Source organism: Ranitomeya variabilis, chromosome 5 (assembly GCF_051348905.1).
Source record: "Ranitomeya variabilis isolate aRanVar5 chromosome 5, aRanVar5.hap1, whole genome shotgun sequence".
Taxonomy (NCBI): domain Eukaryota; kingdom Metazoa; phylum Chordata; class Amphibia; order Anura; family Dendrobatidae; genus Ranitomeya; species Ranitomeya variabilis.
In genome coordinates this window covers 587,241,091-587,264,373 of record NC_135236.1, presented here as the reverse complement: position 1 = coordinate 587,264,373, position 23,283 = coordinate 587,241,091, and the positions used below count along the sequence as shown (strand labels likewise).

General features: G+C 45.9%; 2 protein-coding genes across 4 annotated transcripts in view; one reads left to right on the top strand and one right to left on the bottom strand.

Moving 5' to 3' along the window:
- Positions 1-23,283, top strand: part of NME5 (NME/NM23 family member 5) — a 388,198-nt gene that overhangs the window by 277,968 nt on the left and 86,947 nt on the right. The gene's annotated exons all lie outside the window — the stretch shown is intronic.
- On the bottom strand, positions 754-18,802 carry LOC143773867 (uncharacterized). The gene is made up of 2 exons (XM_077261185.1): positions 18,114-18,802; positions 754-2,458 (listed from the first exon to the last, which is right to left on the bottom strand). The coding sequence occupies exons 1-2, from the start codon at positions 18,598-18,600 to the stop codon at positions 1,947-1,949; spliced, it is 999 nt and encodes a 332-aa protein (XP_077117300.1). The 5' UTR covers positions 18,601-18,802; the 3' UTR covers positions 754-1,946.

Sequence of the window (23,283 nt, the reverse complement as noted above, 5' to 3'; positions counted from 1 at the left end):
GTTCTACATATGGCTGCTGTAATGTAGTACTTAGCTGCAGAATAATGTGTGTTCCAGTAAAAGAAAGTAATAAAGCAAAAGACTGCAGTATATGTTGGATATACCAACAAAGGAGAAACATAGGAGTTTATGGTAAAAATTGTAACAAATCTTTATTAGCAAAATCACACATAAATAGACAAAATATTAAAAGATGTGATAACAAGGACACCAATCCAGGTAATATTCAGGGTTTTAGGAAGTTTTGCCCCCAGCAGTTCGCCCCCAGCATTTCGCCCCCAGCAGTTCGACCCCAGGTACACTTCGCCCCCGAACATTTCGCCACCAGCATTTCGCCCCCAGGTTGTTTCGCCCCCACACATTTCGCCCCCAGCAGCTCGCCCCCAGATGTTTTGCCCCCGGATGTTTCGCCCCCAGCAGTTCGCTCCCCGATGTTTCGCCCCCGGATGTTTCGCGCCCAGCAGTTCACCCCCGGATGTTTTGCCCCCAGCAGTTCGCCCCCGGATGTTTCGCCCCCAGCAGTTCGCCCCCGGATGTTTCGCACCCAGCAGTTCGCCCCCAGACGTTTTGCACCCGGATGTTTTGCCCCCAGCAGTTCGCCCCCGGCAGTTCGCCCCCGGATGTTTTGCCCCCAGCAGTTCGCCCCCGGATGTTTCGCCCCCAGCAGTTCGCCCCCAGATGTTTTGCACCCGGATGTTTTGCCCCCAGCAGTTCGCCCCCGGATGTTTCGCCCCCAGCAGTTCACCCCCAGATAGTTTGCCCCCGGATGTTTCGCCCCCAGCAGTTCATCCCTGGATGTTTTGCCTCTAGCAATTTGCTCCTGGATCTTTTGCATCTGGGAAAGACCTGCCTGAACTGAACATTGGCAGGTTCGCTTATCACTAATAATACACCATATGAGTCTAAGATATAGAATTCTGATCAAATTAGATTTTTTTATTCTAAAACTTTGTTTTCTAGATGAGTAATTTTACAAACAGACAGGAAAATAGTAGGATTTCACTGGTTACTAAGGAGGTCGTGCCCCCTTGATAGCAGAACGGATCCTGGCTCCCTATGGTACATTCAGGGCTGCTTGTTCACAGCCCTCTGCAAAGCTCCCCTTCACCCTCTGCTCATGTGCTCTGTCCTGGACAAGAGGAGGGCTCCCCCCTGCCTGTGTAAAGCCGTTACAGGACGGAACACATAGGGGGGGCTTTGCAGAGGGCTGTAAACCAGCAGCCGTTTATACATCATAGGGAATATATTGTTAGTTGCATGCTCCTGTGCAGCCATGTCCTCTAAAATCCATCCACAATTACTGCTACTAAGGAGAAACAACCTCCTTAGCAACCACTGAAATCCTGCAGCACATGGAGCGTTAACTTGGATGAGACTTTTCACACAGAAGTGAAGCTGCTGGAAGGTCTCCTTTGGAAATGAATATCATGGTTACAGGTACTATAACATAACATGTTTTTTGTAGAGTTATGCTTTAACTGTATATATCAAAACTGTTTTAACAAGAAACATAAAAAGGTATAGAGGGGAAGGATTAGAGAAAAAGAGAAAATACAAATTACAGGTTATAATGCTTGAATTATTTTACAGCTAAAAACACTGCTCTCAAAACATACAATATGTGACCATGAACTAAAATTCAAAGCTGTAGGCAATGCCTCTCAGATAATTCATCAAGCTTCTATTATTGAAATCTTGCACGATACGTATAACCCTTGCTGAAATTGCAGCATACTTTTTGTTTCTTGCAGCGATGGGATTTCCTGCTATTATCTGAATAATTTCAAAACTATGGAGCTCTTGCTGATGTTTCAGACAGTTAATGAACCGGTATATATTTTGGAAAAGAGTACCACATGTTTCTCGAAAGCTACGGTGCCATCCTTCGACATCATTATTTGTTCGCTGTTGATCATTCAATGTTCGTTCATACACGGTATTGCTTCTTATGGAAAGTCAGGATCTTCCACCAATTCTTCAAATGATTGCACAACATTCTGTGGTGGTAGAAAGGCCAGGGCAGGTATCATGCGTATCCAGTGGGCAAATTCATGGTCACCTTGGTATTGAATCTTGAGTCCTTCATTTTGAACTTTACGCCAAACCGACTGTGATAGGTAAAAAAAGCAACCAGTCTTCACAAGGTTGGGGAATTCACTTTCAAATGCCTGTGTTGCAGCTAGTTCAAAATCCAACATCAGGTTGTCTGGCTGCAGTCCAGGCTGCAAGTTCTTCAGCTCTTGCAGCAACCTCTGGTATGTAGAACGGCTCTTGTCTGTCAGCAAGGTGTACACTAGCGGAACAACAAGGCCGCTGTGGACTACATGGATTGTGTAAAGTTGCTTAAACAAGGCTGGTGTAGTGAAAAACATGCCATCAGCAAACCACTCTTTACTTTGTGCCAGTAGATGGAGATTGTCTCTTGTTCCAAATATCAACATACGGCTGTGTCCATTTCCTAATTTAAAATGAAAGTATTAGTAGAGGAAATAACAGAAAAAGTGCAACAAGCAGCAGACAAAGAATTTTGGGATAAATTCACAAAAAAAATATCCTAATCAGAAGCCTCTGTTCATATCTCACATTAAAAACTCACATTTTGCCCCAGATTTTCTGATTTCATAATAAAAAAACTGAAGCAAAATCTAGTGTGAAGGGGCCAACCAATAGTTTTTTACAACATATATTGTCCCAGTGGAAAATGATAGATTTTTGTTTAAAATTAAAATTACTTTCAAACTTGAAATAGGGCAAATTTTTAGGGTACCTTTAGACCCTTCAACTAGACGGCTGTTCAGAACGGCCGATCGCCACCATGCTGAACGGCCGTCTAGTTGACAGCCGCATCCAGACGCGGCCGTGCAGCTGGACGTCTGAATGAACGACTGGGCGGGCCGCCCGCCTGAATGGGGCTTTCCATTCAGGCGGATGGGCGCACTAGTCATCGGGTGGGCAGCGCGGACGTTCGTAACGTCCACACTGCCTATGCTGTCTCATTGAGAGGATTGTGCAGAACGCAAAAAATGCCAGTAAAATCACCAGTGTGCTTTTGGCCTAAGGCATAACTGAATGGTCCATTAGGCTGGGGTCATATGCAGCATTAATGTGTAAATCCCATCCACATGCTGATGAAAAAATGTTGTTTACAAAAAAAAAAACATGCAGTGCAGCATGTCAACGTATGCTGCCATTATACAAAGAAAATTTCAGCCATTCTGACAAGGGGCTGAAATCCTGTACTAAAACCTGCACCTAAATCCATAGAGATAAGTAAAGATTTTGATACAGAATTAGGGTACCACAATAGTGGCCACAATTGCAGGCACAAATAGATTCCTGTGGGATCTGCAATTGCTACCGCAATTACAGCCGCTGCGGAGATGCCGCTCCGCAATCCCCTTCCGTCAGTGGGCACGAGGCCTCAGGCTTTATCCAGACAAGCTGGATTTACAGGCGTATTCCATGCTGTGTTTCCTGCCTGAAACCCGCCCTTTCATGTCTATGGTGCGGGTAACGGGCGGATTCCGGCCGGAGGGCTGGAAAACGCCCCACCGGAAAATAGCTTCAAAGCTATTTTCCGACAGATCCCATGCTTAACTCGCCCATTCAAGAGAATGGGCAAGAGGGAAACCTCCTGAAAAATGCCTGCAAACCACGGGAAATATGCTCGGTTTAGGCCATAGCAGGGCTTGGCCACGTCCCCTATTTGCAGAATCGTTTTGCCAAAGCGTTTGCAAAGTGCTTAAAAAGTGCTTGCAAGCAGCAGGCAAAACACCTCTGCAAATCCTGGCGTATCTCACCTGAGCTCCGGAGTTCAGCCCGACCTGTCCACGGATCTGCAGGACTGAACTACGAGAGCCGAGGAATCAGCCGGCAGTGGCAGTTCAGCCCGTGCATGCCGCAGACAGGCGAGGCTGAACTCCGGGGCAGCATCCAGGACAGGTATGGCCAGTACAATGCTGCATATATGGAATTAGTGTTGGCCGATCCGATCACTGAAGATCGTAATTTATTACGATTTTCAGGCTGATCGTTATTATGGTGCTTGAACCCCCGATTTCTTATATTTTCTTCCTATTCTTCTCCGCGTTTTCTGCGCAGAGACCCCGTTCAGGCGGCGTTTCGAAGGCCTCGGTGGGGACAGGTGTGCTATGACTTTTATAGTCGATCCGATATGTAGTTTTTTTTTAAATCGCATTTTTTAAAAAAAAAAAATTCCCATAGGAAATAATGGCGAACTTTTCATTACCCCCAACTTGACCTTCCAAAGATGGCAGCTATGCAAATGTATGGTGTCCATTTTAGGACATGATCATTTATCAAAGTCAAACATCAGAATAAAGTGACTATGACACCCTCTCGTCCCGTGTGTGAAAAGTGCACCCCCGGTCCCGTGTGTGAAAAGTAAGTGCCCCCCCCGGCCCCGTGTGTGAAAAGTAAGTGCCCCCCGGCCCCGTGTGTGAAAAGTAAGTGCCCCCCGGCCCCGTGTGTGAAAAGTAAGTGCCCCCCGGCCCCGTGTGTGAAAAGTAAGTGCCCCCCCGGCCCCGTGTGTGAAAAGTAAGTGCCCCCTGGCCCCATCTGTGAAAAGTAAGTGCCCCCCGGCCCCGTGTGTGAAAAGTAAGTGCCCCCCCGGCCCCGTGTGTGAAAAGTAAGTGCCCCCCCGGCCCCATGTGTGAAAAGTAAGTGCCCCCCCGGCCCCGTGTGTGAAAAGTAAGTGCCCCCCCGGCCCCGTGTGTGAAAAGTAAGTGCCCCCGGCCCCGTGTGTGAAAAGTAAGTGCCCCCCCGGCCCCATGTGTGAAAAGTAAGTGCCCCCCCGGCCCCGTGTGTGAAAAGTAAGTGCCCCCCCGGCCCCGTGTGTGAAAAGTAAGTGCTCCCCCGGCCCCGTGTGTGAAAAGTAAGTGACCCACAACTCTGACCTGTATATAGGAGTCTGTAAATAGGGGGGATGTCTGTATATAGGAGTGGTGTCTGTATTTAGAGGGATGTCTGTATATAGGAGTGGTGTCTGTATATAGGGGGATGTCTGTATATAGGAGTGGTGTCTGTATATAGAGGGATGTCTGTATATAGGAGTGGTGTCTGTATATAGGGGGATGTCTGTATATAGGAGTGGTGTCTGTATATAGGGGGATGTCTGTATATAGGAGTGGTGTCTGTATATAGGGGGATGTCTGTATATAGGAGTGGTGTCTCTATATAGGGGGATGTCTGAATATTGGAGATATGTCTGTATATAGAGGGATGTCTGTATATAGGAGTGGTGTCTGTATATAAGGGATGTCTGTATATAGGAGTGGTGTCTGTATATAGGGGGATATCTGTATATAGGAGTAGTGTCTGTATATAGAGGGATTTCTGTATATAGGAGTGGTGTCTGTATATAGGGGGATGTCTGTATATAGGAGTGGTGTCTCTATATAGGGGGATGTCTGAATATTGGAGAGATGTCTGTATATAGAGGGATGTCTGTATATAGGAGTGATGTCTGTATATAGGGGGATGTCTGTATATAGGAGTGGTGTCTGTATATAGGGGGATGTCTGTATATAGGAGTGGTGTCTCTATATAGGGGGGATGTCTGAATATAGGAGAGATGTCTGTATATAGAGGGATGTCTGTATATAGGAGTGGTGTCTGTATATAGGGGGATGTCTGTATATAGGAGTGGTGTCTGTATATAGAGGGATTTCTGTATATAGGAGTGGTGTCTGTATATAGGGGGATGTCTGTATATAGAAGTGGTGTCTCTATATAGGGGGATGTCTGAATATTGGAGAGATGTCTGTATATAGAGGGATATCTGTATATAGGAGTGGTGTCTGTATATAGGGGATGTCTGTATATAGGAGTGGTGTCTGTATATAGGGGGATGTCTGTATATAGGAGTGGTGTCTCTATATAGGGGGATGTCTGAATATTGGAGATATGTCTGTATATAGAGGGATGTCTGTATATAGGAGTGGTGTCTGTATATAAGGGATGTCTGTATATAGGAGTGGTGTCTGTATACAGAGGGATGTCTGTATATAGGAGTGGTGTCTGTATATAGGGGGATGTCTGTATATAGGAGTGGTGTCTGTATATAGAGGGATTTCTGTATATAGGAGTGGTGTCTGTATATAAGGGATGTCTGTATATAGGAGTGGTGTCTGTATACAGAGGGATGTCTGTATATAGGAGTGGTGTCTGTATATAGGGGGATGTCTGTATATAGGAGTGGTGTCTGTATATAGAGGGATTTCTGTATATAGGAGTGGTGTCTGTATATAAGGGATGTCTGTATATAGGAGTGGTGTCTGTATACAGAGGGATGTCTGTATATAGGAGTGGTGTCTGTATATAGGGGGATGTCTGTATATAGAGGGATGTCTGTATATAGGAGTGGTGTCTGTATATAGAGGGATTTCTGTATATAGGAGTGGTGTCTGTATATAGGGGGATGTCTGTATATAGGAGTGGTGTCTCCATATAGGGGGATGTCTGAATATAGGAGATATGTCTGTATATAGAGGGATGTCTGTATATAGGAGTGGTGTCTGTATATAGAGGGATGTCTGTATATAGGAGTGGTGTCTGTATATAGAGGGATTTCTGTATATAGGAGTGGTGTCTGTATATAAGGGATGTCTGTATATAGGAGTGGTGTCTGTATACAGAGGGATGTCTGTATATAGGAGTGGTGTCTGTATATAGGGGGATGTCTGTATATAGGAGTGGTGTCTGTATATAGAGGGATGTCTGTATATAGGAGTGGTGTCTGTATATAGAGGGATTTCTGTATATAGGAGTGGTGTCTGTATATAGGGGGATGTCTGTATATAGGAGTGGTGTCTCCATATAGGGGGATGTCTGAATATAGGAGATATGTCTGTATATAGAGGGATGTCTGTATATAGGAGTGGTGTCTGTATATAGAGGGATGTCTGTATATAGGAGTGGTGTCTGTATACAGAGGGATGTCTGTATATAGGAGTGGTGTCTGTATACAGAGGGATGTCTGTATATAGGAGTGGTGTCTGTATATAGGGGGATGTCTGTATATAGGAGTGGTGTCTATATAGAGGGATGTCTGTATATAGAGGGATGTCTGAATATAGGAGTGGTGTCTGTATATAGAGGGATGTCTGTATATAGGAGTGGTGTCTGTATATAGAGGGATGTCTGTATATAGGAGTGGTGTCTGTGTATAGAGGGATGTCTGTATATAGGAGTGGTGTCTGTATATAGAGGGATGTCTGTATATAGGAGTGGTGTCTGTATATAGAGGGATGTCTGTATATAGGAGTGGTGTCTGTATATAGGGGGATGTCTGTATATAGAGGGATGTCTGAATATAGGAGTGGTGTCTGTATATAGAGGGATGTCTGTATATAGGAGTGGTGTCTGTATATAGAGGGATGTCTGTATATAGGAGTGGTGTCTGTATATAGAGGGATGTCTGTATATAGGAGAGATGTCTGCATATAGAGGGATGTCTGTATATAGGTGTGGTGTCTGTATATAGGAGTGGTGTCTATATAGGGGGATGTCTGAATATAGGAGATATGTCTGTATATAGAGGGATGTCTGTATATAGGAGTGGTGTCTGTATATAGAGGGATGTCTGTATATAGGAGTGGTGTCTGTATATAGAGGGATGTCTGTATATAGGAGTGGTGTCTGTATACAGAGGGATGTCTGTATATAGGAGTGGTGTCTGTATATAGAGGGATGTCTGTATATAGGAGTGGTGTCTGTATATAGAGGGATGTCTGTATATAGGAGTGGTGTCTCCATATAGGGGGATGTCTGAATATAGGAGATATGTCTGTATATAGAGGGATGTCTGTATATAGGAGTGGTGTCTGTATATAGAGGGATGTCTGTATATAGGAGTGGTGTCTGTATACAGAGGGATGTCTGTATATAGGAGTGGTGTCTGTATATAGGGGGATGTCTGTATATAGGAGTGGTGTCTGTATATAGGGGGATGTCTGTATATAGAGGGATGTCTGAATATAGGAGTGGTGTCTGTATATAGAGGGATGTCTGTATATAGGAGTGGTGTCTGTATATAGAGGGATGTCTGTATATAGGAGTGGTGTCTGTGTATAGAGGGATGTCTGTATATAGGAGTGGTGTCTGTATATAGAGGGATGTCTGTATATAGGAGTGGTGTCTGTATATAGAGGGATGTCTGTATATAGGAGTGGTGTCTGTATATAGGGGGATGTCTGTATATAGGAGTGGTGTCTGTATATAGAGGGATGTCTGTATATAGGAGAGATGTCTGCATATAGAGGGATGTCTGTATATAGGTGTGGTGTCTGTATATAGGAGTGGTGTCTCTATATAGGGGGATGTCTAAATATAGGAGATATGTCTGTATATAGAGGGATGTCTGTATATAGGAGTGGTGTCTGTATATAGAGGGATGTCTGTATATAGGAGTGGTGTCTGTATATAGAGGGATGTCTGTATATAGGAGTGGTGTCTGTATACAGAGGGATGTCTGTATATAGGAGTGGTGTCTGTATATAGGGGGATGTCTGTATATAGGAGTGGTGTCTGTATATAGAGGGATGTCTGTATATAGGAGTGGTGTCTGTATATAGAGGGATTTCTGTATATAGGAGTGGTGTCTGTATATAGGGGGATGTCTGTATATAGGAGTGGTGTCTCCATATAGGGGGATGTCTGAATATAGGAGATATGTCTGTATATAGAGGGATGTCTGTATAAAGAAGTGGTGTCTGTATATAGAGGGATGTCTGTATATAGGAGTGGTGTCTGTATACAGAGGGATGTCTGTATATAGGAGTGGTGTCTGTATATAGGGGGATGTCTGTATATAGGAGTGGTGTCTGTATATAGGGGGATGTCTGTATATAGAGAGATGTCTGAATATAGGAGTGGTGTCTGTATATAGAGGGATGTCTGTATATAGGAGTGGTGTCTGTATATAGAGGGATGTCTGTATATAGGAGTGGTGTCTGTGTATAGAGGGATGTCTGTATATAGAGGGATGTCTGTATATAGGAGTGGTGTCTGTATATAGAGGGATGTCTGTATATAGGAGTGGTGTCTGTATATAGAGGGATGTCTGTATATAGGAGTGGTGTCTGTATATAGAGGGATGTCTGTATATAGGAGAGATGTCTGCATATAGAGGGATGTCTGTATATAGGTGTGGTGTCTGTATATAGGAGTGGTGTCTCTATATAGGGGGATGTCTGAATATAGGAGTGGTGTCTGTATATAGAGGGATGTCTGAATATAGGAGTGGTGTCTGTATATAGAGGGATGTCTGTATATAGGAGTGGTGTCGGTATATAGAGGGATGTCTGTATATAGGAGTGGTGTCTGTATATAGAGGGATGTCTGTATATAGGAGTGGTGTCTGTATATAGAGGGATGTCTGTATATAGGAGTGGTGTCTGTATATAGGGGGATGTCTGTATATAGGAGTGGTGTCTGTATACAGAGGGATGTCCGTATATAGGAGTGGTGTCTGTATATAGAGGGATGTCTGTATATAGGAGTGGTGTCTGTATACAGAGGGATGTCTGTATATAGGAGTGGTGTCTATATAGAGGGATGTCTGTATATAGGAGTGGTGTCTGTATATAGGGGGATGTCTGTATATAGGAGTGGTGTCTGTATATAGAGGGATGTCTGCATATAGGAGTGGTGTCTGTATATAGAGGGATGTCTGCATATAGGAGTGGTGTCTGTATATAGAGGGATGTCTGTATATAGGAGTGGTGTCTGTATATGGAGGAATGTCCGTATATAGGAGAGATGTCTGGATATAGGGGGATGTCTGTATATAGGAGAGATGTCTGTATATAGAGGAATATCTGTATATAGGAGTGGTGTCTGTATATAGAGGGATGTCTGTATATAGGAGTGGTGTCTGTATATAGAGGGATGTCTGTATATAGGAGTGGTGTCTGTATATAGAGGGATGTTTGTATATAGGAGTGGTGTCTGTATATAGAGGGATGTCTGTATATAGGAGTGGTGTCTGTATATAGAGGGATGTCTGTATATAGGAGTGGTGTCTGTATATAGAGGGATGTCTGTATATAGGAGAGATGTCTGTATATAGAGGGATGTCTGTATATAGGTGTGGTGTCTGTATATAGGAGTGGTGTCTGTATATAGAGGGATGTCTGTATATAGAGGGATGTCTGTATATAGGAGAGATATCTGTATATAGAGGGATGTTTGTATATAGGAGTGGTGTCTGTATATGGAGGGATGTCTGTATATAGGAGTGGTGTCTGTATACAGAGGGATGTCTGTATATAGGAGTGGTGTCTGTATATAGAGGGATGTCTGTATATAGGAGTGGTGTCTGTACATAGGGGGATGTCTGTATATAGAGGGATGTCTGTATAACGGAGTGGTGTCTGTATATAGAGGGATGTCTGCATATAGGAGTGGTGTTTGTATATAGAGGGATGTCTGTATATAGGAGTGGTGTCTGTATATAGAGGAATGTCCGTATATAGGAGAGATGTCTGTATATAGGGGGATGTCTGTATATAGGAGAGATGTCTGTATATAGAGGGATGTCTGTATATAGGAGTGGTGTCTGTATATAGAGGGATGTCCGTATATAGGAGTGGTGTCTGTATATAGAGGGATGTCTGTATATAGGAGTGGTGTCTGTATATAGAGGGATGTCTGTATATAGGAGTGGTGTCTGTATATAGGGGGATGTCTGTATATAAGGGGATGTATGTATATATAGGGGGATGTCTGTTGTGAATTCTATTTTTGGGCTCCCTCTAGTGGTCACAAGCGGTACTGTGTAGTGTTGTCTTTCTGCAGGTTGGCTGCATCAGCTGGTTCGTTATCCTTGGTTGGTTTCCTATTTAGCTCACCTGGAGACTCAGTTCCTTGCCTGCTATCAATGTATTCAGTGCTCTTCAGATTCCTTGTGTCTACCTTGCTCCCAGTCTCTCCAAGACAAGCTAAGTTTTTGTTTGATCATTTTTTGATTATCAGTGTTCATTATGTTTTTTGTCCAGCTCGCTAAAATGTGATTTCCTCACTTGCTGGTTGCTCTAGGGGACTGAGTTTCTCCCCCCACACCGTTAGTTGGTGTGGGGGTTCTTGAAATCTCAGAGTGGATATTTTGTAAGGGTTTTTTACTGACCGCATAGATTCTCTTTTCTATTTTCTGCTATCTAGTATTAGTGGGCCTCATTTGCTGAATCTGCTTTCACCCCTGTGTATGTGCCTTCCTCTTACCTCACCGTTATTATCTGTTGGGGGCTTCTATATCTTTGGGGATTATTTCTCTGGAGGCAAGAGAGGTCTTTCTTTCTCTCTAGGGGTAGTTAGTTCCTCAGGCTGGCTCGAGACGTCTAGGATTTTTAGGCACGTTCACCGGCTACTTCTAGTGTGTTTGGATAGGTTCAGATTTGCGGTCAGTCCAGTTTGCCACCTCCCTAGAGCTTGTCCTATGTTTGTTACTTAGCTGGAGTAATTTGTGATCCTCAACCACTAAGGATCATAACAGTATAGCAGGCCTAAAAGTGTTTAATGCATCGCAGAAGTGGGATAAAAAGAAGACCTGAGTACATTTTTTTTTTCCCTCCCGCTTTTCCTTTGCTGCAGTCTGTTTAGCTTCTTTCATCCCCTTGAACTCTGGGTGGTTTTGAGCTCAGCTGCAGACATGAATGTTCAGACTCTGACTTCTAGTGTGGATCATCTTACTGCACGGGTGCAAAGTATTCAGGATTTTGTTATTCATAGCCATATGTCAGAACCAAAGATACCCATTCCTGAGTTGTTTTCTGGAGATAGATCTAGGTTTCTAAATTTTAAGAATAATTGTAAGTTATTTCTATCTCTGAGACCTCGTTCCTCTGGTGATTCCGCTCAGCAAGTTAAAATTGTTATCTCCTTGTTGCGTGGTGACCCTCAAGATTGGGCTTTCTCTCTGGCGCCAGGAGATCCTGCATTGCTTAATGTAGATGCATTTTTTCTGGCTCTTGGACTGCTTTATGAGGAGCCTAATCTTGAGAATCAGGCAGAAAAAGCGTTGCTGGCTATCTCTCAGGGTCAGGATGAAGCAGAGGTGTATTGTCAAAAATTTCGGAAATGGTCGGTGCTTACTCGATGGAATGAGTGTGCCCTGGCTGCAAATTTCAGAGGTCTTTCTGAGGCCGTTAAGAATGTTATGGTGGGGTTTCCCACCCCTGCAAGTCTGAGTGATTCTATGGCTTTAGCCATTCAGGTTGATCGGCGTTTGCGGGAGCGCAAATCTGCTCATCCTTTGGCGGTATTTTCCGAACAGAGACCTGAGTCTATGCAATGTGACCGAACTCTGACCAGAGTTGAGCGTCAAAGTCATAGACGTCAAAATGGGTTGTGCTTTTACTGTGGTGATTCTACTCATGTTATCTCAGCATGCTCTAAACGCTTAAAAAAAAAAATCGCTAAACCTGTTACCATTGGTACTATACAGCCTAAATTTATTTTGTCTGTTACTTTGATTTGTTCTTTGTCGTCCTACCCGGTTATGGCTTTTGTGGATTCAGGTGCGGCCCTGAATCTGATGGATTTGTCGTTTGCCAGGCGCTGTGGTTTTGTCCTGGAGCCATTGGAATTTCCTATTCCTCTGAGGGGAATTGATGCTACGCCGTTGGCTGAGAATAAGCCTCAGTATTGGACGTAAATGACCATGTGCATGACTCCTGTACATCAGGAGGTGATTCGCTTTCTTGTTCTGCATAATTTGCATGATGTTGTCGTTTTGGGTCTGCCATGGCTGCAAGCTCATAATCCAGTTTTAGATTGGAAAGCTATGTCTGTGTCAAGTTGGGGTTGTCAGGGAATTCATGGCGATACTCCGTTGGTGTCTATTGCTTCTTCCACTCCTTCTGAGGTCCCTGAGTTTTTGTCTGACTACCAGGATGTATTTGATGAGCCCAGGTCATGTGCCCTGCCTCCTCATAGGGATTGTGACTGTGCTATAAATTTAATTCTTGGTAGTAAATTCCCTAAGGGACGACTTTTTAATTTGTCTATACCAGAGCATGCCGCGATGCGGAGTTATATAAAGGAGTCTTTGGAGAAGGGACATATTCGCCCATCCTCTTCCCCTCTTGGTGCAGGATTTTTTTTTGTGGCCAAGAAGGACGGTTCTTTGAGACCTTGTATAGATTATCGTCTTCTGAATAAAAATCACAGTCAAATTTCAGTATCCTTTGCCACTATTGTCTGATTTGTTTGCTCGGATTAAGGGTGCCAGTTGGTTCACCAAGATAGATCTCCGTGGTGCGTATAACCTTGTGCGCATTAAGCAGGGAGATGAATGGAAAACAGCATTTAATAAGCCCGAAGGCCATTTTGAGTACTTGGTGATGCCTTTTGGACTCTCTAATGCTCCTTCTGTGTTTCAGTCCTTCATGCATGACATCTTCCGAGAATATCTGGATAAATTTATGATTGTTTATCTGGATGACATTTTGGTCTTTTCTGATGATTGGGAGTCCCATGTGAAGCAGGTCAGGATGGTGTTTCAGGTCCTGCGTGCTAATGCTTTATTTGTGAAGGGCTCAAAATGCCTCTTCGGAGTACAGAAGGTCTCCTTTTTGGGTTTTATTTTTTCTCCTTCTACTGTGGAGATGGACCCAGTCAAGGTCCAGGCTATTCATGACTGGACTCAGCCCACGTCTGTTAAGAGTCTTCAGAAGTTCTTGGGTTTCACTAATTTTTACCGTCGTTTCATCGCTAATTTTTCTAGCGTGGTTAAATCTTTGACGGATTTGACCAAGAAGGGTTCTGATGTGACTAATTGGTCTCCTGCGGCCGTGGAGGCCTTTCGGGAGCTGAAGCACCGGTTTTCTTCAGCTCCAGTCTTATGTCAGCCAGATGTCTGTCTCCCCTTCCAGGTCGAGGTTGATGCTTCTGAGATTGGAGCAGGGGCTGTTTTGTCGCAGAGAAGCTCTGATGGCTCTGTGATGAAGCCATGTGCTTTCTTTTCAAGAAAGTTTTCGCCTGCCGAGCGGAATTATGATGTTGGTAATCGGGAGTTGTTGGCTATGAAGTGGGCATTTGAGGAGTGGCAACATTGGCTCGAAGGAGCTAAGCATCGTGTGGTGGTCTTGACTGATCACAAAAATCTGATTTACCTTGAATCTGCCAAGCGCCTGAATCCTAGACAGGCTCGTTGGTCGTTGTTTTTCTCCCGTTTCAACTTCGTGGTCTCATACCTGCCTGGTTCGAATAACGTGAAGGCTGATGCACTTTCTAGGATTTTTGTGCCTGACTCTCCGGGAGTTTCTGAGCCGGCTGGTATTCTCAGAGAGGGAGTGATTTTGTCTGCCATTTCCCCAGATTGGCGACGAGTGCTGCAGAAATTTCAGGCGGATAGACCTGACCGTTGTCCACCAGAGAGACTGTTTGTCCCGGATAGATGGACCAGCAAAGTTATTTCCGAGGTTCATTCTTCGGTGTTGGCGGGTCATCCTGGGATTTTTGGTACCAGAGATTTGGTGGCTAGGTCCTTCTGGTGGCCTTCCTTGTCGCGGGATGTGCGTTCCTTTGTGCAGTCTTGTGGGATTTGTGCTCGGGCTAAGCCTTGCTGTTCTCGTGCCAGCGGTTTGCTTTTGCCTTTGCCTGTTCCGAAAAGGCCTTGGACGCACATTTCCATGGATTTTATTTCGGATCTTCCAGTATCTCAGATAATGTCTGTCATCTGGGTGGTGTGTGATCGTTTTTCCAAGATGGTCCATTTGGTGCCCTTGCCTAAGTTGCCTTCTTCCTCCGATTTGGTTCCTCTATTTTTTCAGAATGTGGTTCGCTTGCACGGCATTCCTGAAAATATTGTGTCTGATAGAGGATCCCAGTTTGTGTCCAGGTTTTGGCGGACTTTTTGTGCTAAGATGGGCATTGATTTGTCTTTTTCGTCGGCTTTCCATCCTCAGACTAATGGCCAAACCGAGCGAACTAATCAGACGTTGGAAACTAATTTGAGATGTTTTGTTTCTGCTGATCAGGATGATTGGGTGACTTTTTTGCCATTGGCCGAGTTTGCCCTTAATAATCGGGCTAGTCCTGCTACTTTGGTTTCGCCTTTTTTCTGCAATTCTGGTTTTCATCCTCGTTTTTCCTCGGGTCAGGTTGAGCCTTCTGACTGTCCTGGGGTGGATTCTGTGGTGGATAGGTTGCAGCAGATTTGGAACCATTGTGGTGGACAATTTGAGGTTGTCACAGGAGAAGGCTCAGCGCTTTGCCAACCGCCGCCGCGGTGTGGGTCCCCGACTTCGTGTTGGGGATTTGGTGTGGCTGTCTTCTCTGTATGTTCCTATGAAGGTCTCCTCTCCTAAATTCAAGCCTCGCTTCATCGGTCCTTATAAGATCTTGGAAATCCTTAACCCGGTGTCTTTTCGTTTGGATCTCCCAGCATCGTTTGCCATTCATAATGTGTTCCATAGGTCTTTGTTGCGGAGGTATGTGGTACCTGTGGTTCCTTCTGTTGAGCCTCCTGCGCCGGTGCTGGTCGAGGGCGAATTGGAGTACGTGGTGGAGAAGATTTTGGATTCTCGTATCTCTAGACGGAGACTTCAGTATTTGGTTAAGTGGAAGGGCTATGGTCAGGAGGATAATTCCTGGGTTGTCGCCTCTGATGTTCATGCGGCCGATTTGGTTCGTGCCTTCCACGCGGCTCATCCTGATCGCCCTGGGGGTCTTGATGAGGGTTCGGTGACCCCTCCTCAAGGGGGGGTACTGTTGTGAATTCTATTTTTGGGCTCCCTCTAGTGGTCACAAGCGGTACTGTGTAGTGTTGTCTTTCTGCAGGTTGGCTGCATCAGCTGGTTCGTTATCCTTGGTTGGTTTCCTATTTAGCTCACCTGGAGACTCAGTTCCTTGCCTGCTATCAATGTATTCAGTGCTCTTCAGATTCCTTGTGTCTACCTTGCTCCCAGTCTCTCCAAGACAAGCTAAGTTTTTGTTTGGTCATTTTTTGATTATCAGTGTTCATTATGTTTTTTGTCCAGCTCGCTAAAATGTGATTTCCTCGCTTGCTGGTTGCTCTAGGGGACTGAGTTTCTCCCCCCACACCGTTGGTGTGGGGGTTCTTGAAATCTCAGAGTGGATATTTTGTAAGGGTTTTTTACTGACCGCATAGATTCTCTTTTCTATTTTCTGCTATCTAGTATTAGTGGGCCTCATTTGCTGAATCTTTCACCCCTGTGTATGTGCCTTCCTCTTACCTCACCGTTATTATCTGTTGGGGGCTTCTATATCTTTGGGGATTATTTCTCTGGAGGCAAAAGAGGTCTTTCTTTCTCTCTAGGGGTAGTTAGTTCCTCAGGCTGGCTTGAGATGTCTAGGATTTTTAGGCACGTTCACCGGCTACTTCTAGTGTGTTTGGATAGGTTCAGATTTGCGGTCAGTCCAGTTTGCCACCTCCCTAGAGCTTGTCCTATGTTTGTTACTTAGCTGGAGTAATTTGTGATCCTCAACCACTAAGGATCATAACAGATGTCTGTGTATAAGGAGGTGTCTCTATATAAGGGGGATGTCTGTATATAAGGGGGATGTCTGTATGTAAGGGGGATGTCTGTATGTAAGGGGGGTGTCTGTATATAAGGGGGGTGTCTGTATATAAGGGGGATGTCTATATAGGGGGATGTCTGTATATAAGGGGGATGTCTTTATATAATGGGGATGTCTGTATATAAGGGGGATGTCTGTATATAAGGGGGATGTCTAAATATAAGGGGATGTCTGTATATATGAGTGGTGTTTGTATATAGGGGGATGTGGCCAAAGTGGCTACCGAGAAGCTGTGTGCACCAAAGTGGCTACCAAGGATTCCTGCATGCCAAAATGGCTACCCTGGGGCAGGGCCCTGCATGCCAGACATGCTCCTGATGTTCATTGGTAGCTGGCAGCGCTGTTCAAGCACCATGTATTTCCTTCAGGAAATGCCCATCTAGTTTTAAATTACGATCCGACTTGTAGCCAGATCATGATGATGATCTGAATTAGAAATCGGAATCCTCTGTAATCTGAAAACACTGTCCGGGCATACACGCCCGAACAGTGTGCGTATATATACATACACACACACACACACACACACTGTACGGGTGTACAGCATGTGTGCATATTTAGCTTTAGTAAATGGCTCCAAGCTGCGCTGTTAAAAAATAAACAAACCCAGTTACTCAACTCTTTCTCCAGTGTCTAGTACTGGCTCCGGCTCCTAGCCCAGCAGTGCAGGGAATCCCGAAATCTGGGCGGTGCATCGCCGCCTCTGTGCCTGCCGTACTATAACTACAATGGAGAGTGATCCCAGGACCGCTCACTAGACGGTCCTGGGAAAGCACCACATCACGTCACAGAACAGCCTGGCACATGTGCAGAGGTGGTGATGCACAACCCAGAATGCATAGTGTTGGGATTTCGGAATTCCCTGCACCTCCAGAGACAGCGCTGGACACCGGAGAGAGAGTTGAATAACTGGGTTTGTTTATTTTTTAACAGCGCAGCTTGGGGCCATTATATATATGCAAGAAAGCTGGAAGAAGAGTGGCTCAACTGAAATTGTTGCAGAGGACTCAGTGTGCTGCTAGAGCAGGGATTGGCTTCCGCCCGTACTTAACATGCATCCATGAAGAAAAACTTCTGCGCTGCTGAAGTCCTATACAAATCCTTTATTGCATTACAAAGTTCCAAAAGTGCCAGACCACCATCACCCACCCACATATATACAAATATATACACACACACTGTTCTGGCGTACAGTGTGTATATATATGTATATATATATATATATATATATATATATATATATATATATATATATATATATATATATATATATCTAGCTCTGGAGATTGGATCGGAATTAATTCCAATCTTTCGGTATGATCAGCCCGATCTGATCCTATCTTTCCAGTGATCGGCCAACACTAGTTGGAATCAGTAGGCCTCACTACATTATATTACCCTCAAAGTTTCCCTTGAAGGCAAAAATCACATAGTATTTTATATCAGCACCTTATAGTCTAGCATTTTTCATATTTGTGCAAAATAAACTTTGCAATAATTATGCATAATGGAATTGTTTTAATACAATGTTAAATGGTTAAGTAGCTTACCAGAGTCATGCAGAAGGAACTGCTGCTGGACACCATCAATACTGATCTCCTGGAACTCCAGGGGGATAACAAGTTGATCAAGGGTTTGAGGTAACCTTGGGATATTGCCAAGTTGTCTTGCTAATCGTATTGTCTTGTTCAGTGATGCTTTCCTTGGGAGAAGTGCTGCAACATTAGAATGGGCACCTGAAACGACGTCTGTGAGAATCTGTTGTGGTGTCTCCTGTGTTGTCCTTGCCCTGGTGACTGCCTCATTAACAAGTCGGATTGCTTCAGGTCTTGCAGCTTGTGCTGCGTGACTGTGAAAATTGACTACTTTCACAACTTCGCCAGATTCTTCATTGGTCCAAACACGTCCCCTGCAAGTCGACTGTTTTTCACATACCCAGATGGAATGGACATCATCAGCGGTTCGTTTGGAAAATAAGTAAATGTGATTCTCATGGACCAACTTCCTCCTTCCACGTTTGGACAGAACTGAATTCATAGTTGTAGAAAGTGAATTGCTGTGGAAGCTGACTGATTTTTTGTGGCAGTACACTTCTCTCTTTGTGGAGATTTCAGACACTGCTATATTCTGATGTACAGATGGAATAAAAGCTAGTCTAATGTAACTTGCTGTTCATGTGACCTGCTACTTGTTACATCTGCAACAAAACTTGCAACAAAGCAGGTGAGTGCTGGGTCAGGTAAAAGTTCAAAATTGTTTAGATTTTTGGCCTCTACAGGGGCGTAACTACCGCGGTCGCAGCGGTCGCCATTGCGACCGGGCCCCGCAGGTCAGGGGCCCAGGGCCGGCCCCTGACCTGCGGGGCCGGACTGGCCATCTGGCACTTCTGGCAAATGCCAGAAGAGCCGGTGCCAGTAGTGGGCCGCCCGCTGTACTGTTCCCCCTCGCCCCCCGCCAGTGCCGCCGCCGCATTTAACTATACCGCCGTCTATGACACCGGTATAGTTCAATGCAATGATGTCGGAGAGAGCGTCTCCTGACGCTCCCTCTCCCATCATTCCCCGCTCTGCCTCTGACAGTACACTGCGGGTGCGCGATGACGCCATATCATCGCGCACCTGCTGTGTCCTGCGCAGACTGCAGCCACCGAGACAGGAGCAGGGACGAGCAGCGCGGGCAAAAGGAAAGGTGAGGAGAGTGTTTTTTTTTTTTTCTTTTTAACTGGACTGTGGGGCCATTATCGGGGGTGGTGGGATGAGATGTGGGCTGTGCTCTATATACCCCTGTGCGGGCTGTGCTGGATATACCACTGTGCGGGCTGTGCTGGATATACCACTGTGCGGGCTGTCCTGGATATACCACTGTGCGGGCTGTGCTCTATATACCACTGTGCGGGCTGTGCTCGATATACCACTGTGCGGGCTGTGCTCGATATACCACTGTGCGGGCTGTGCTCGATATACCACTGTGCGGGCTGTGCTCTATATACCACTGTGCGGGCTGTGCTCTATATACCACTGTGCGGGCTGTGCTGGATATACCACTGTGCGGGCTGTGCTCTATATACCACTGTGCGGGCTGTGCTGGATATACCACTGTGCGGGCTGTCCTGGATATACCACTGTGCGGGCTGTGCTCTATATACCACTGTGCGGGCTGTGCTCTATATACCACTGTGCGGGCTGTGCTCTATATACCACTGTGCGGGCTGTGCTGGATATACCACTGTGCGGGCTGTGCTCTATATACCACTGTGCGGGCTGTGCTCTATATACCACTGTGCGGGCTGTGCTGGATATACCACTGTGCGGGCTGTGCTGGATATACCACTGTGCGGGCTGTGCTGGATATACCACTGTGCGGGCTGTGCTGGATATACCACTGTGCGGGCTGTCCTGGATATACCACTGTGCGGGCTGTGCTCTATATACCACTGTGCGGGCTGTGCTGGATATACCACTGTGCGGGCTGTGCTGGCACCCAACACCATGTTGCAGTGCAGGAGATTCCTGCAACAGTCCGAGGCGTATCTAGGGGAATGTGGTGGGGGGCCCCATTTGGAAGTTCGCACCGGGGCCCATAGCTTTGTAGTTACGCCACTGCTCTTGTACACTGTAATTTTAGAGTGGTTTCACACTAGATGTTGGTGGCCGCCAGAGGTTGATCCGCTCTGGATCTGACATCCAGCTGACCCCAGGGCAATGCTGGCGGAATGCTGGCATTCCGCTTGCATTGCCCATAGAAGTGAACGGCTGGGTTCCTCGATCTGCAGCCGCCCGTTCGCTTTCGTAATGCCACATTCCGCTATCAGTGTCAGAACAAAAAGAAGAGCATTTTCTTCTTTTCGTTCTGCTGCAGGTTAGCGGAATGCGGCATTACAGAAGCGAACGGGCGGCATGTAGTGCATATGTAGCGGAAGTGTGAAAGCACCCTTATGCTGCCACTGTTTTAGAACTCCAAAGCACGTGCTTTACTGGCATTTTTCAGAGCGCTTTTATGAGCGCTCTCAGTAATGACCCATAAGATACAGGCTATTGATGAACGCTAAGTGCTCAAAAATAGCTCCTGTAATAAAATAAAAAGAGCTGGCCGAAACAACACCTTGCTTTTCCAGCCATTGACTTATCTACTATACACTCACTGGCCACTTTATTAGGTACACCTGTCCAACTTCTTGTTAACACCTAATTTCTAATCAGCCAATCACATGGCGGCAACTCAGTGCATTTAGGCATGTAGATATGGTCAAGACAATCTCCTGCAGTTCAAACCGAGCATCAGTATGGGGAAGAAAGGTGATTTGAGTGCCTTTGAACGTGGCATGGTTGTTGGTGCCAGAAGGGCTGGTCTGAGTATTTCAGAAACTGCTGATCTACTGGGATTTTCACGCACAACCATCTCTAGGGTTTACAGAGAATGGTCCGAAAAAGAAAAAAAATCCAGTGAGCGGCAGTTCTGTGGGCGGAAATGCCTTGTTGATGCCAGAGGTCAGAGGAGAATGGGCAGACTGGTTCGAGCTGATAGAAAGGCAACAGTGACTCAAATCGCCACCCGTTACAACCAAGGTAGGCCTAAGAGCATCTCTGAACGCACAGTGCGTCGAACTTTGAGGCAGATGGGCTACAGCAGCAGAAGACCACACCGGGTACCACTCCTTTCAGCTAAGAACAGGAAACTGAGGCTACAATTTGTACAAGCTCATCGAAATTGGACAGTAGAAGATTGGAAAAACGTTGCTTGGTCTGATGAGTCTCGATTTCTGCTGCGACATTCGGATGGTAGGGTCAGAATTTGGCGTAAACAACATGAAAGCATGGATCCATCCTGCCTTGTATGGAGCATCTTTGGGATGTGCAGCCGACAAATCTGCGGCAACTGTGTGATGCCATCATGTCAATATGGACCAAAATCACTGAGGAATGCTTCCAGCACCTTGTTGAATCTATGCCACGAAGAATTGAGGCAGTTCTGAAGGCAAAAGGGGGTCCAACCCGTTACTAGCATGGTGTACCTAATAAAGTGGCCGGTGAGTGTATAATTGTCTAAGGGTCACTTTCGTCTTTCTGTCTGTAATGTTTTATTTGTATATTCATTGGTCGCGCCATCTGTCATGTAAATCCAAGTCACTGATTGGTCATGGCAAAACGCCCACGACCATTGCCACGACCAATCAGCGACGGTCACAGTCTGCCAGAAAAATGGCAGCTGGGTTAATGCCAGCGTTAACGGATCGCGGTGTACCGCACTCAGTTAACGCTGCTATTAACCCTGTGTGACCAACTTTTCGCTATTGATGGTGCCTATGCAGCATCAATAGTGAAAAGATGTAATGTTAAAAATAATAATAGTAAAAAAAAAAAGTTATTCTCACCCCCTCCGACGTCGCGCTGTCCTCCGCGCCTCTGACCGGTGCATGCCGTGCCTTCCGGTCCGAGCGATGCTATGCATCCAGGGCCTGCGATGACGTCACGGTCATGTGACCGCGACGTCATCGCAGGTCCTACGCTCAGACCGGAAGCCACCACCAGCACTGCAGAGAGGCGCAAGGACTTCAGGGCCCGTGGCTGAGGTGAGTATATCTTTATTATTTTTTTTTAACACGAATATAGTGCCCACATTCCTAGACTACGTGGGCAATGCAATATACTACGTCGGCTGGCCAATATACTACGTGCGCTGTGCAATTTACTACGTGTGGTGTGCAATTTACTACGTGGACTGTGCAATTTACTATGTGCGCTGTCCAAAATACTACGTCGGCTGTCCTATATACTATGTGGCCTGTGCAATGTACTACGTGGACTGTCCAGTATACTACATAATCTGTGCAACATACCATGTGGCTGCGCCTTCTAGAATACCCGATACGTTAGAATCGGGCCACCATCTAGTATATTCAAAATTGGCAATCTTCTTAGCGATTTTCCAGTGCTTAGCACTTGGGAAAGTGGCTACTGTGAAAGAGGTCTTAGGGCTAAAACACAAGGCCGAAATTCCCTGCCTAATTTGGGGCCGAAAGCTCTGGTGGCAAAAAGCTGGGGGTGAAACATCCGGGGGCGAACTGCTGGGTGCGAAACATCCCGGGGCGAACTGCTGGGGGCGAAACATCCGGGGGCGAACTGCTGGAGGCGAAACATCTGGGTGCGAAACATCCGGGGGCGAACTGCTGGGGGAAAAAACATCCGGGGGCGAACTGCTGGGGGAAAAAACATCCGGGGGCGAGCTGCTGGGGGAAAAAACATCCGGGGGTGAACTGCTGGGGGCAAAACATCCGGGGGTGAACTGCTGGGGGCGAAACATCCGGGGGCAAAACATCCGGGTGCAAACTGCTGGGGGCGAACTGCTGGGGGCAAAACATCCGGGGGCGAACTGCTGGGGGCGAAATGTGCGGGGGCGAAATGTGCGGGGGCGAAATGTGCGGGGGCGAAATGTGCGGGGGCGAAATGTGCGGGGGCGAAATGTGCGGGGGCGAAACAACCTGGGGGCGAAATGTTCGGGGGCGAAGTGTACCTGGGGCGAACTGCTGGGGGCGAAATGCTGGGGGCGAAACTTCCAACTCCCAATATTCAGCACCCTGTTAAGTACCCGTCCAAAAAAGGACTACAAGTATGTTATATATAACCCCATACAATATCAAGTCCATCCATATACTCACAAAGTCTTTGGAGGGAGGACGCCACTCATTGTGACCTAGTGGTTAATACATAATGATATCCCTAG

Coding starts and splice junctions, on each gene's coding strand:
- LOC143773867 (XM_077261185.1), bottom strand. CDS start 18,600: ATGAATTCAGTTCTGTCCAAACGTGGAAGGAGGAAGTTGGTCCATGAG. Junction 2,459..18,113: donor GTTCCTTCTGCATGACTCTG/GTAAGCTACTTA, acceptor ATTTTAAATTAG/GAAATGGACACAGCCGTATG.